This window comes from Phacochoerus africanus, chromosome 1, assembly GCF_016906955.1.
Source record: "Phacochoerus africanus isolate WHEZ1 chromosome 1, ROS_Pafr_v1, whole genome shotgun sequence".
Lineage (NCBI taxonomy): Eukaryota > Metazoa > Chordata > Mammalia > Artiodactyla > Suidae > Phacochoerus > Phacochoerus africanus.
This window is the reverse complement of record NC_062544.1, coordinates 7959991-7972466: the sequence shown is the minus strand read 5'-3', so window position 1 is coordinate 7972466 and position 12476 is coordinate 7959991. Positions and strand designations below refer to the sequence as shown.

General features: G+C 53.3%; 1 protein-coding gene across 7 annotated transcripts in view; it reads left to right on the top strand.

The window, feature by feature from the left end:
- The window catches only part of TNIP1 (TNFAIP3 interacting protein 1), a 52946-nt gene that overhangs the window by 31316 nt on the left and 9154 nt on the right, over positions 1–12476 (top strand). For all 7 annotated transcript variants that reach the window (XM_047770441.1, XM_047770392.1, XM_047770227.1 and 4 more), the window contains 5 exons: positions 2045–2139; positions 3711–3831; positions 7958–8047; positions 9811–9876; positions 10044–10175. In XM_047770441.1, the coding sequence (XP_047626397.1) occupies positions 2045–2139; positions 3711–3831; positions 7958–8047; positions 9811–9876; positions 10044–10175 (504 nt within the window). The remainder of the gene's footprint in view (positions 1–2044; positions 2140–3710; positions 3832–7957; positions 8048–9810; positions 9877–10043; positions 10176–12476) is intronic.

The window sequence follows — 12476 nt, the reverse complement described above, 5'->3', positions numbered from 1 at the left end:
ATGGCGCCCAGGCCCCTGCTGAGCACTGCAGCCAGTCACAGTGGTTTTCTGTTCCCACTGTCTGACCACACACAGTTCCAGGCTATCTCCTCCGCCCCGCCTTCCCAGGTCTCCCCATTGTTAGTCAGGAAGGGCTAGGTTTTGCTGCGGAAGCAAAGAACTCTGAAATACTCCTGGAGAACGTAAAAGCTTTCCCTCATGTTCTGTGTGGCAGGGGCTTGTCTTCTGCTCCACAGGCTGACAGGGGCCCCAGATGTCTCATGCCCTTTGGAATGTGAGGCAGCCACGGGGCGACAGAGACCAGGGAATTGTCCGTGGGCCAGCCCCGCTGTAACACCTGTCACTTCCACTCACCTCTCATTGGCCGGAGCTAGTCACATGACTGTGGCCAGCCTGGGAAATGGACCTGAAGGGTGAGGGTAGTAGGTCTGGTGAATACTGCTCACCGTTCCTGCCCCAGCCCAGCTCCCAGGCTGCCGCCTCCTTCTCTGCGCTTACATCCCAGAAGCAGCACTGTTTAGGGTCTCCAGATGGAGTTTAATCCTCGCGGTGATTTTCTTTCTTTTTTTTTGCTTTCTATGGGCCTCCCCTGCAGCATATGGAGGTTCCCAGGCTAGGGGTCAAATCGGAGCTACAGCTGCTGGCCTACGCCACAGCCACAACAATGCCGGATCCAACCCACATCTGCAACCTACACTACAGCTCACGGCAATGCTGGGTTCTTTGACCCACTGAGCAGGGCCAGGGATTGAACCCGTATCCTCCTGGATACTGGTGCATTTCCGCTGAGCCACGATGGGAACTCCACCAGTGGTGATTCTTCACAGCTGTACAAGCTCCTATAAATCATCCCACCTGCAGTAGTCTGCCTTTAAAATAGAGGCACATTTAATAGAGCTCTGAGGAAGCTGTGGGACTCCAACAAGGCAGTGAGGGGAGGGGCCCCTGGCCATGTGTAGGGCAGGGGTTGGGTGCTCACTGGCTATTTGTTGAAAGGTGACCCAGCATCACCATATTCCTGGTCAGCACCACCTGCCTCCATCCATGGCCCAAGTCTGGCTGCCCATCTTCCATGCCCGCCCCTCGCAGCGCTTGGAACACCAGTCCTCAAATGTCTCAGGTGCCGGCAGCTCGCAGGGCGCTTGTTCTCTCCCCGTCCTGTTTGTCCTCACAGCTGCCCTATAAAGGAGGCAGGGACGGCGCATCTGTCCCACTTCGTCGGGGAGGGAACTGTGTCTCAGAAGTGAGGGCCTTCTGAGCCGCACCGGGGAATTGGTGAGGTCTTGGCCAAGGGCCCTGCCTTCCCACTTGCCATCGGACAGCCTCGCACCCCGGAAGCCGTACCCACTCTCCCGGTCAGCTGAGCTCTAGGCCTCCTAGATTCTTGACTAGGAGGTCTTAACTCTTCCTTCCTTCACTTGGCCATTTTAGCCATTCAGTCCTGTGTTCCTTGAGGGGAGTTAAGCATGGAGCTGGGGATCCAGCAGGGTGCGGGTGGGCTGGGGCTGGGTCCCAGCCGTCTGGGAGCGCGTGGACTAGGAGGGGGGCAGACACTGAGAAAGTCATGGCTCATGGTTCTTTAGCTCTCATTGTCACGGGTACCAGCCAGGGTGAGCGCAGGGGGCCGGGAGCGAGGAGAATGGAGGTGACCTAACTCACCTGAGATGCGGGAATCGGGGAGACCTTCTTTGAGGAGGTGCCGTGTCGGTGACGACTTGGAGCAGGAGTAGAAGTCAGCCAGGGGAAGGCTGGTAAGGAAGAGCCTTCTAGGCTTTGGGGACAGCAGTGAAGGAGGAAGGGGATAGCGTTCTGTGCCGTGGACGACCAGAAGGCCCTGCGGCTGATTCTCGTTCAGTCCTCATGAGGGAAAAAGGAGGCAGAGAGGAGCCTGGAGGGGCCTCGTGGCGTGGCTCCTGCTGTCCCAGGAGGGATAGGTGAGGCCATGCACAGGGGGCACGGTGCCGGGACCTGGCGTGGCCTTTGCGCCTCCCCGTCCTCATCAGCCTGCCTTTCCCTTTGCTCCATCTCCCTCTCTGCTCTGCAGACCCTGTGTGAGCAGCTTCGAAAGGAAAACGGGGCTCTGAAGGCCAAGCTGGACAAGGGCCTGGAACAGCGGGATCAGGCTGCTGAGAGGCTGCGGTAAGTCCAGGCTTCTCCGAGAAGGGCAGGAGGAGGGCAGTGGTGCCTGGCACTGCCTTCTGAGCTAAGAGCTCTGAGCCCTGTGACCAGAGCCCTGCTTTGGATTTCAGGTCTCTGGGTCCTTCTCCTTGGGTATGTTGGTGTTTTCTCTCTGCCCTTTTAATACCTCGGGGAGTGTTTGTTTATAAAGTGCTTTAAGAGCTTCAGAAGAAGGTCTGTACAAAGTGCCTTGCTTCCTTGAGAACTTGCCCTCCCAGCCTGTTCACCGTGGCCAGCTGGCTGTTGGAGGGCTCTGGCGTTTTCTGCCCCCTGCTGGTCACCGTCCTGTCCTGCTCTGTGCTCCTGAGAACACGCAGGGATGGTTCATCTGGGCTACTGGGTCTCAGACTTAATCGTGCATCAGGTCACTGAGGATCAGGAAAGTTATTACAAGTGTACCCTCCCACCTGTCCCTCCTATTCTGAGATTCTGATTCAGTGGGTCTGGGGCGAGACCTAGGCACCTGCATTTTCCGGTGGGTCTCTGTGGTTAGGATCTAGGTGGGCCCAGGATTACGCTTGAGGAATACTAATCTTGACTATCCGAGCTTGAAGGGCCCTTTGAGATCCCGTGGGCCAAACCCCTCCCCGTGCAGAGACACTGAGGCCCAGGGGATGTCATGTGAACTACTGCCATTCTGAATCAGCTTATATTTATTTACTGCTGGGTGGCCAAAACAGTGGGAGTTTTACAGCCATGGTGACTCCACCTATGGATCCAAAAACCCAGGCTGGAGGAAGGACTCTTGATTAGAAGGCAAGGGTACAAGTCCCCAGTGCGCGGCCGTGGAGAAGCCCTCACTTCTCTGCGTTCCTGTTGTTACATGGAAACCAGCTGGCAAATAGAATACAAAGAAATATTTTCCGTATTTCAGTCGCACCCGAATCCACCTCACCATTTGTCTATGTCTGATATCACTTACCTTATCCCTTACTTTAGAATTTAACTTGTGTCATGTTTTTACTTAAAATTGCGGTAAAGAAAACTTGTGGTAGAGTACCTGGAAAACAGCATTACTGGAAAAAATCGACCATACATCCAACAGTAAATACGACAAAAATGGAAGGATGTGAATTAATTCTGGTGAATTGCCTCCTGGAGGCTCTGAGCCTGGAGGCTGTTGGTTTTCTGTTAACACGGGAGACCAGCAGGTCCTCAAGAGAGGCGCTCAGAACCTAACAGCACCAAACAGAGACTTTTCTTGCGCTCCTCGCAGCAAGTCTGAGGCTAATTGAGAAGAGTGTAACTTTCTCAAATAACCCAGGGTTGTTTCCTGTCGCGTGGACGTATCCTGACGATCTCGTGTATCCAGATACCCCACGCTTGGGAAACCCCTGTCGGGTGAGCGTCAGAGACTTCGAGGGAAGCCTAGCAAAGGGGCGGAAGGATGCCCTTTGTGGGTCTGCCAGGTCTCGGGGACACACCTTACCCTCCAGGACTCAGCAGCAACTCAGATGAGTCGTAGGTCCAAGTTCCCCAGGCTCCTTGGCCCCGGGCCAGCCTTATGACCTCTCTGTTTGCCTCCACCCCAGGGAGGAAAACCTGGAGCTCAGGAAGCTGTTGATGAACAGTGGCCAAGAGGGTGCCTCCGGGCGGCCGGGCTCACCCAAGATGGAAGGAGCAGGCAAGAAGGGGCTGGCCGCGCAGCAGCAGGTACGTGGTCAGAAACGCCTTCCCCAGCACCCCACGGCTGGCGCCCGGCCCCCGCGGGCAGTGGGCTCATCACCTTGTGTCGCAGCCAGTCTCCCTGTTGGAAGGTTCCAGTTGTAGATGCCATTTCCCCACCTCAGCCCGACGGCCCCCCCGCCTGGAGCTTCCACCCCTCAGCCTTTGTTCTGCCACCTGCCACATGGAGCATCCTAGTCCCTGGGACACACTCGTGGGCTGCTGGCCGTGACCGTGGCTCCGTGGCCCCTCCACACTTCTTCTTGAGGCAGAGTAGCCACAGTTCCTCGGTCATTGCTCATGAAGGCCGTGCCGCGTCATTCGTGCAGTCTGGGCACATCGCCTGAGCCCATTCCAGTTTGTCAAGGTCTCTTCCAGGGTGGCTCCCAAGAGTCAGTTTGCTGTCTCAGACACTCCTAGTGGAATTAGGGTGTTAGTTGAGAAAGTCCGCGAGGGACTCTGTTAAGCTCCTGTGATTGTGCCCAGGGGCCTCTGACGTGCCAGGAGGAGGGTGTGGACCGGTTGGGCATGGCCTGCCAGTGCTGGCCCACCTGCCCCCTTCCCTCTGCCTCACCCAGCCTGGCTCCCATGCAGCTTTCCTGAGTGGGAGCTGGCTGTCCCCTTGCCTCGTCTGTGCCTTGCTGCAGAGCTGAGTCCCAGCTTTTGACTGACATGTTTTTGGGAGGGTTTGTTTCTTTGTCTTTTGTCTTTTTAGGGCCACACCCATGGCACATGGGGGTTCCCAGGCTAGGGGTCTAATCAGAGCTATTGCTACTGGCCTATACCACAGCCACAGTAACGCCCGATCCTAAACCCACTGAGCAAGGCCAGGGATCGAACCCGCAACCTCGTGGTTCCTAGTCGGATTTGTTTCTGCTGCTCCATGACAGGAACGCCCTGACGCATTTTTTAATGGCTGCACGGCAGGCCTTAATGCCTTTTAACAAACCCCACACCTATATAATAGTGATAATTATCCTAATAACTTAATTCCTTATTGCTCTAACAGTGTCGTGTTTCCCCAGGATTTGCAGATTCGTTATCTGACTTGGGTCTCCCCTCTACGTGTCAGGGAGGCAGGGCTGGGACTCTAACTCCACGAGACAGTGATGGCAGGAGGCTTGGACAGGTCCTGTGGCATCACGTCATCAAGATGCCCGTATCCACCCTCAGGCAGATAGGTGCAGGTGGGCAACGTGCTGATGGGTGGCCTTCCGAATCCCAGCGCCTGAGGCCTCTCTCATCTTCCATTCACCCCTCACGTCAGACCCTGCCCGTGGGCCGTCTGGTGGACGTGACTCGTGGTCTTTGCTGACCGCCACTGCGTTCTCAGAAGTGTATGGGCAAGTGTCTTCACTCTTGCAAGCCCTTAACCTCGAGCCATCCTACTTGACTTCTCTAAAGACCAGGTGCTCTTACTGCCCTGCTGAGGGAGGAAGGTCCCGTTGGAGGCGCGTGTCACAGGCAGTGGCCACGCCAGGGCCCCGGAGTTGCCTGTGGGTGGAATGCTGGCTCTCCTTCTTGTTGGCGCTGCCACCTAGGATAAGTTACACACACTCTCTGGCCTCAGTTTCCTCCTCTGGACCATGGCGATAACACGTCCCTCAGAGGGGCGATGGAAGATTCAGTGATGTGATGTCTGTGATGTAGCTTGAGCACTTGGCACGTGGTAAACAGGAAACTTTGGTTGTCGTTTTAACGCAGCTCCGGTGCCCACAGCCAGATTCGGCTGACCCTTCTCTTCTATGTGGAGGTTAAGGGTGCACCCCCAGGAACATAGCACCCCCTCTTCCTCCTTCCCCAGTAGTGGTAGGTGCAGCTCCCCTCCAGGAGGCCGTGAGCTTCTAGGGGCAGACGCATCTCTCACTTTTCTTCAGAGAAGGAGGTGACCTTCCCTGGAGGGCTCCCCCGGCCCTCTCCCCTTGGCTCCCTGGTTCTCCGGGTGTACTTACAGACTTTAGCCTGTAGGGGGCGTTCAAGCCCCACCCGCTGTACACTCAAGTCCCACCCCAAGCCCCAGGGGAAGGTGGAGGGGGATGGGAAGGCAGGGACTGGGGAGAATGTGGGCAGAGACTCCAAGAGGAATGCTGTGGGGCCTCTCCTGTGTGATTTTGTACCGAGGCCCAGAGAGGACGTGGGTCTTGGCCTGCATCTCGCAAGGCCTTGGAGATGGAGCTGGTGTTCACTTTCTGGATTGCTAGCGTCATTCTGCCGTGTCACCTCAACCCTTCCTGTTTAAAAGAAAACAAAAAACAAAAAACAAAAAAACTTTTTTTTTAACTTTTAATTTGGGGGTAACTTTAGACTTACAAAAGAGTGGCCAAATAATCCAGGGAGTGCCCTTGCCCCCACCCCTTAACGTCTTTAGGAACCGTGGGTCACCGATCAAAACCAGGAAATGAACGCTGGCATCATACTATTACTATTAACTAAACTGCAGCCTTTGTTCAGGGTTCACCAGTCTGTCCCTCACGTCCTTTTTCTGCACCAGGATCCAATCCAGGATCCCACGTGGCACTGACTCGTCCCGGCCCTAGTCTCCTCTGGCTGTGACGGTTCCTGGTGGGTCTTTGTCTTTCAGGAGCTTGAGGCTTTAGAGTTATACTGGCCAGTTATCCTGCAGAATGGCCCTCCATTTGGGTTTCTCTGACGTTTTCTCATGAGTAGACCGATGTTGTGAATTTTTGGATCAGGAAGTCACAGGAGCGGCATCTTTCATCATGTCCAGGGTACATGATGTCCGTGTGTCTGTTTACTGTCGGTCTCGATCATCTGGCGAAGGGCGTGTCTGTCAGCTTTCTCCATGGCGAGGGGACTGATTTTCCATTTGTAATTAAGAAATACTTATTTTTGAGGGAAACTCTGAAACTGCAGATGTCCCGTTTCTCCTTAGACTAATTTTAGTGTCCACTGGTGGATTTCAGCATTATCACTGTAACATTCTAATGGAGACTTTGTATTTCCCTCACTCCTTCTCTCTCTCCCAATTGGAATTCCTCTTGTCCCTTCTACCCTATTATTTATTGATTCATCTGTTCTTTTCTAGCAGTACGGACTTGAAGGGTATTTATTTTATTCTTTGGTTTATAATCCAACACTGTCACAATTTATTTTCTTGTTCAAATCGTTTCAACTTTGGTTGTCGGAAGCCCTTTCAGGTTGTCTTCTGTGCCCATTTGACATGCCTTTCTTCTTCTTTTTCTTCTTCTTCTGCACTTCCTTGCTTTCTGGCACCATAAATTGCTCCATACTCACATTCTGTTTTTCCTGCCCCACCCCTGAAACTAACCACTTCTCCAAGGAGCCCTGTGTCTTTTCCTTGAAGAGTGGTGCTTAGAAACCAAAGATCTGTGCTTATTGTTACGGGAGTGACACTGCTTCAGGCCCTCTCAGCGGTCAGAGCCAGGAAATACATGTACTAATCACACATGCACACACATCCTTATTTATATGTCTATCTCTAAAAAAATTTTTTTTAAATAGGGGATTTCCCATCATGGCGCACTGGAAACGAATCCGACTATGAACCACAAGGTTACGGGTTTGATCCCTGGCCTCGCTCAGTGGGTTAAGGATCTGGTGTTGCCGTGAGCTGTAGTGTAGGCTGCAGATGCAGCTTGGATCTGGTGTTGGCTGTAGCTCTGGTGTAGGCTGTAGCTCTGGTGTAGGCTGGCAGCAACAGCTCTGATTAGACCCCTAGCCTGGGAACCTCCATATGCCAAAGGTGTGTCCCTAAAAAGACAAAAAAAAAGTATGTAACTTTTGCCTTCCAGGCCAGATTTGGAGCACATAGGTGGGGGAGGGGAGGGCAGCTGGCAGCACCTTAGAGATGGAGCCAGAGCAAGGAAAGAAGTGGCTGTGGGGAGGGAAGGGGAAGAGGGACTGAAGGGCCTAGGAGCCACTGAGGGTCAGAGAGGGGAATAGTGATCTCCACGGACTTCCTGAAGGGGCTCAGTCATGGCCGGGCGGAGGAGCCATGTCCTGGTGGGTGGAAGGGTGGAGAGGCAGGGGATGGAAGCCTGGGTCTCAGGGGTGAGCAGCCTTAGAGGAGCACCGCGTGGTGAGAGAGTTGTTATTGGAAGCTTTGCCGAAGGCCCCTCTGTCTTCTTCTCAGGCTGGCATGTCAGAAGGTAAAATCCCAGAGGTGGGGGCCTTGGGAGCAGCTGAGAAGAAAGTGAGGATGCTGGAGCAGCAGCGCACGGAGGTAGGTACCAGAGAGGGTGGTGGTAGTCGGGGAGACCCTGCCTCCCTCCTAGGACCAGCAGGACTAAGGCCCTTCCCAGCCCCCGGGTCTAGCTGGTCCCAGGTCTCCGTGATGAGTTGCCATGGTGACCGCTGAACCATCTGCCCACGGGTGAGACATACAGCCTTGCCCTGGGCTCCATCTCCTGATCAGTCCCCCTGCCTGCAAGAGTCATTCTGAAGAGGTGGCATTGGGGCCTGGCCTCAAATTGGGGGTGGGGGGGAAGAACGTTTAGTTTTGTCTGTGTACTTTCTCATATATAAAGTTTGTAAAAACAACACCATACATACTGCATTGCAGAATGCTTTCTTCTTTCTTTCCTTAAAATTAACTGTATCCTTGTGGGTATTTATTTATATATAAGACATACTCTACATTCCTTTAATTCTGAGTACTTTTTATCATATATTAATGTTTTTGAAATTGAGATTACCCTCTCCCAATTTATTTATTTGATGATGTTGGATTGTTTTCTTCGTGGAAGAATTGTTACATCAAGATCTGTCAAATCATTACTGTCATCTTAGAACGAGGCAATGTATCAAACCCCTGATATTTTTTTGGGGGGGGGGCGCACCCGCAGCACATGGAGGTTCCCAGGCTAGGGTTCTGATTGGAGCTGTAGCCACCCGCCTACATCACAGCCAGAGCAATGCCAGATCGAAGCCGCATCTTTGACCTACACCACAGCTCACGGCAGCACCGGATCCTTAACCCACTGAGGAGGGCCAGAAAATGCACCTGCATGGATACTAGTCCGATCCGTTTCCACTGAGCCACGCTGGGACGTTCAAACCCCTGCTTATTAAGTAGCTGCACAGGGCTCCGTTTTCTGTTTATTGTATGATTTTCTTAACCTGCTTCTGATACTCTGGCCTCTGGATTATTTTCGGTATAAACCTTGTTGGGACGGTCAGCGATACACACATTTTTTATGCGCTTGGGCATGTGCTTCTTTCGGGAACATTTTTTTCGGAGTGGAATTATTTAGTTAAAGAGAATGAGAACGTGAAGGTTTTTTGTTTTGCTTTTGTCTTTTTTTCTTTTTTGGAGGCATATGGAGGTTCCCAGGCTAGCAGCTACAAATCGGAATTGTAGCTGCTGGCCTACACCACAGCCATGGCAATGCCAGATCCAAGCTGCATCTGCGACCTACACCACAGCTCACAGCAATGCCCGATCCTTAACCCACTGAGCGAGGCCAGGGATCGAACCTGCATCCTTATGGATACTAGTCAGATTTGTTTCCACTGAGCCACGACGGGAACTCCGAGAACTTGAAGTTTTAATACATGGTCCCAAATTGCCCTCTACATGGATGTGTGTTCCATAATTCGACACCAAAATTATACCCTGTTTTGGTATCTTGGTATTAGTCTCACCTCCCTGGCGTTGGTAAAATGTGGCAGTTGATAAAGGTGACTTACTTTGAGGAGTGGTGTGTGTGTGTGTGTGTGTTTTGGCTGCAGCATGCAGCAGCCTAATGTGGGATCCCAGTTCCCAGGCCAGGGATCGAACCCAAGCTGCAATGTTGAAAGCTGAGTCCTAACCACTAGACCACCAGGGAACTCCTGAAGAATGTTTTTGAGAAGTGCAGGAACCAGGCAGTGCGTGTAGCTGCTGTGCACACATGCTGTGCCCACCTGGAAAGCTGATGTTGGTGGAATTGGCTCTTGCTGGTCCTTCTCTCTTGTCTCCTGCTAACCCCGTTCTCTCTCCTGCAGCTGCTGGAAGTGAACAAGCAATGGGACCAGCACTTCCGGTCCATGAAGCAGCAGTACGAGCAGAAGGTAGCGAGAGGGTGATAGGAACGCAAAGCTGGACCCTGCCTTCTTGGCTGGGCCCTTGGGCCATTCCCAGCACCCTGCGTGCCTCCTCCCTCACAGCAGCAGCCTTGAACCTGGGACGTTCACCCCCGGGGCCCTCACCTGCTCCCCTTCTCTGCCTCTCCACCCAGATCACTGAGCTGCGCCAGAAGCTGGCAGATGTGCAGAAGCAGGTGACTGACCTGGAGGCTGAGCGGGAGCAGAAGCAGCGTGACTTTGACCGCAAACTCCTCCTGGCCAAGTCCAAGATCGAAATGGAGGAGGCAAGTATGACTCCTGGTCCTGCAGGTTCGGCTCTGCGGGTTCTCTCCTCCCCATCAGCGGGGAGCTCAGTGGAATAAACAAGCAGGGACCGGAGTCCAGGCCTGGGGTCCCGGTTCTGGCTCTCGGGCTTGAGGGCTCTGTGGCCAGAGGCAAAAGCACTTTGTTCCCTGTGGCTCAGTTTTCGCTCTGAAGGTTGAAGCGATTGGATTGGCTTTTCATTTTTTCTTATTTTCCTACAGAAGAGTTTTTTGTTTGAGTAAAATCTGACATCCCAGGGAAGCACAGAATGAAAAAAAGATCTAGCAGGCCTGCTCTATGATGAAGTGGGGGGTGCTGCCGAATGTTTGGAGTGGTGGTGGCTGTTTCAAGGGAGGGACTCCAGCCTTAGAGCTTCCTTTTAGTCCTTCGTCTGGTCGCCGTCCAATAGATGGTGCTCTGGGCACTGTGCCGGGCACACAGACTCAGTGGTGAATGGTCAGTCCTGCCCTTGGGGGAAGAGAGGCGGGATATATAATTACAGAAGCGGATGAATAGAAGCGTGTTAAATGACACAGGAGAGGTTACAGGGATGAGGGAGACGGCGTAAAGAGGGGCCAGATTCATTCTAGGGGGAACCAGGAAAGGTCCCCTGAAGAAGTAGCATCGGTCTGTCTTGGGTGGGACTGACACCAGCCAAGGCCGTTCCGGATCCCGGAGCAGATTAAAGTGGAAGGGCTAGTTGACCTCCAGGCTCTCTGGAGATGTTTTTTTATGTCCCGCTCTTCCCCTTCATGAGAACCGGGCACAGGCTTCCTTTGCTTAACTTAGAAATGGCCATTTCCAGCACGGGGTTGCATTTCAGAGTTCCTGTCCAGCAGCATGTCACACCCAGGGGCCTGATCTGAGTGGTTGGCCTGCCTCGGTGATCGCCCATCCCTTGGGGGTGTGTGTTAGGGGGACACGCCTGTGTTTCCTCATGAGGGCACAGCCACAGGGACTGTTGGCTAGATCCTGGCTCACATGGCTGGGTGAGATAAGCTCCTGGGATCTGACACCCTTCCCCCGCAGCTGGGGGCAAGGTGGGGTGGCTCCAGACAGAGCGTGGCCCTGTGCATAAGGACATGTGGCGATAGAGGCCATGCTGGCCCGGGAGCCTCTTCACTGGGAGTCTGCCGCTCTTGCCACAAGGCCTGACCAAGGTTGCCCTTGGCCATCTCTGGCTGAAAGCAGCTCACCAGCTAGTTTGTAGAATACTGACTACAAGTTACCCAGAGCTGGGATGAAAACAAACCCCTGTGCCCCACCTCCTGATCCCCATGATTTGAATCCATAGGTGTAAAGTGTTCACGCGATACAGATGAGGTGGGAGCTTCCCTGGGCCATCTCCATTCACCACCCCCTCCCCCAATTCCAAGTCCTCCCCAGTGGTAGCCGCTGTTAGCATTTTGGTGTGTCTTTCCAGGTCTCTGATCACATATATACACACAGAAATAGACAGTTGAGTGTGGATGTCCCTGGTCTTTCTTCTGCACAGTGCCGCTCACTTCCATGTTTTTCATCTTTTTTTTTTTTTAATGGTCTTTTTGCCTTTTCTAAGGCCACACCTGTGGCATATGGAGGTTCCCAGGCTAGGGTTCTAATCGGAGCTGTAGCCGCCAGCTTACACCACAGCCACAGCCATGCGGGATCCGAGCCATGTCTGCAACCTACACCACAGCTCACGGCAACGCCGGATCGTTAACCCACTGAGCAAGGCCAGGGATCGAACCCGCAACCTCATGGTTCCTAGTCGGGTTCGTTGACCACTGTGCCACGACGGGAACTCCCCCTCTTCCATTTTAAACCCTTCCTTTGGCCTGCAAGGAGACAGAGAGCAGCAGAATTAGGACATCTGAGCTCTAATCTAGCCCCAGCTCACTGGGTGGCCTTGGGTAAGTCACCTCCCGTCTCTGGACGTGCATTTCCGGTTGTTTAGAGGGACTAGGACTCAGTGCTCTACGAGGGCCGTTCCAGCTGGGGCTTTTTGCGATAAAGACCCTGGATTGTTCCATAGTAGGTATGGAAGCAGTGCCTCCACCTTGAAGCCTTCCTTGGTTTCTTTTTGGCCAGAGTGGTCTTTTAACCTTTCAGCACTTTGTTTTTCTGTGGAGGAACATGTTCTGCCTTCTGCTGTGTGTGTTTCTTTGAGGGTCTTCTCCCCTCTGGGCTCAGAGACGAAGAGCTTGAAAGGGTCTGCAAGGACTCCAGTGGCCTATCCTTTTCTGTGCATCATAGAAGACCCCCGTGTGAATCTGGCTCTTTTTTTCTAGAAAATTGCACAG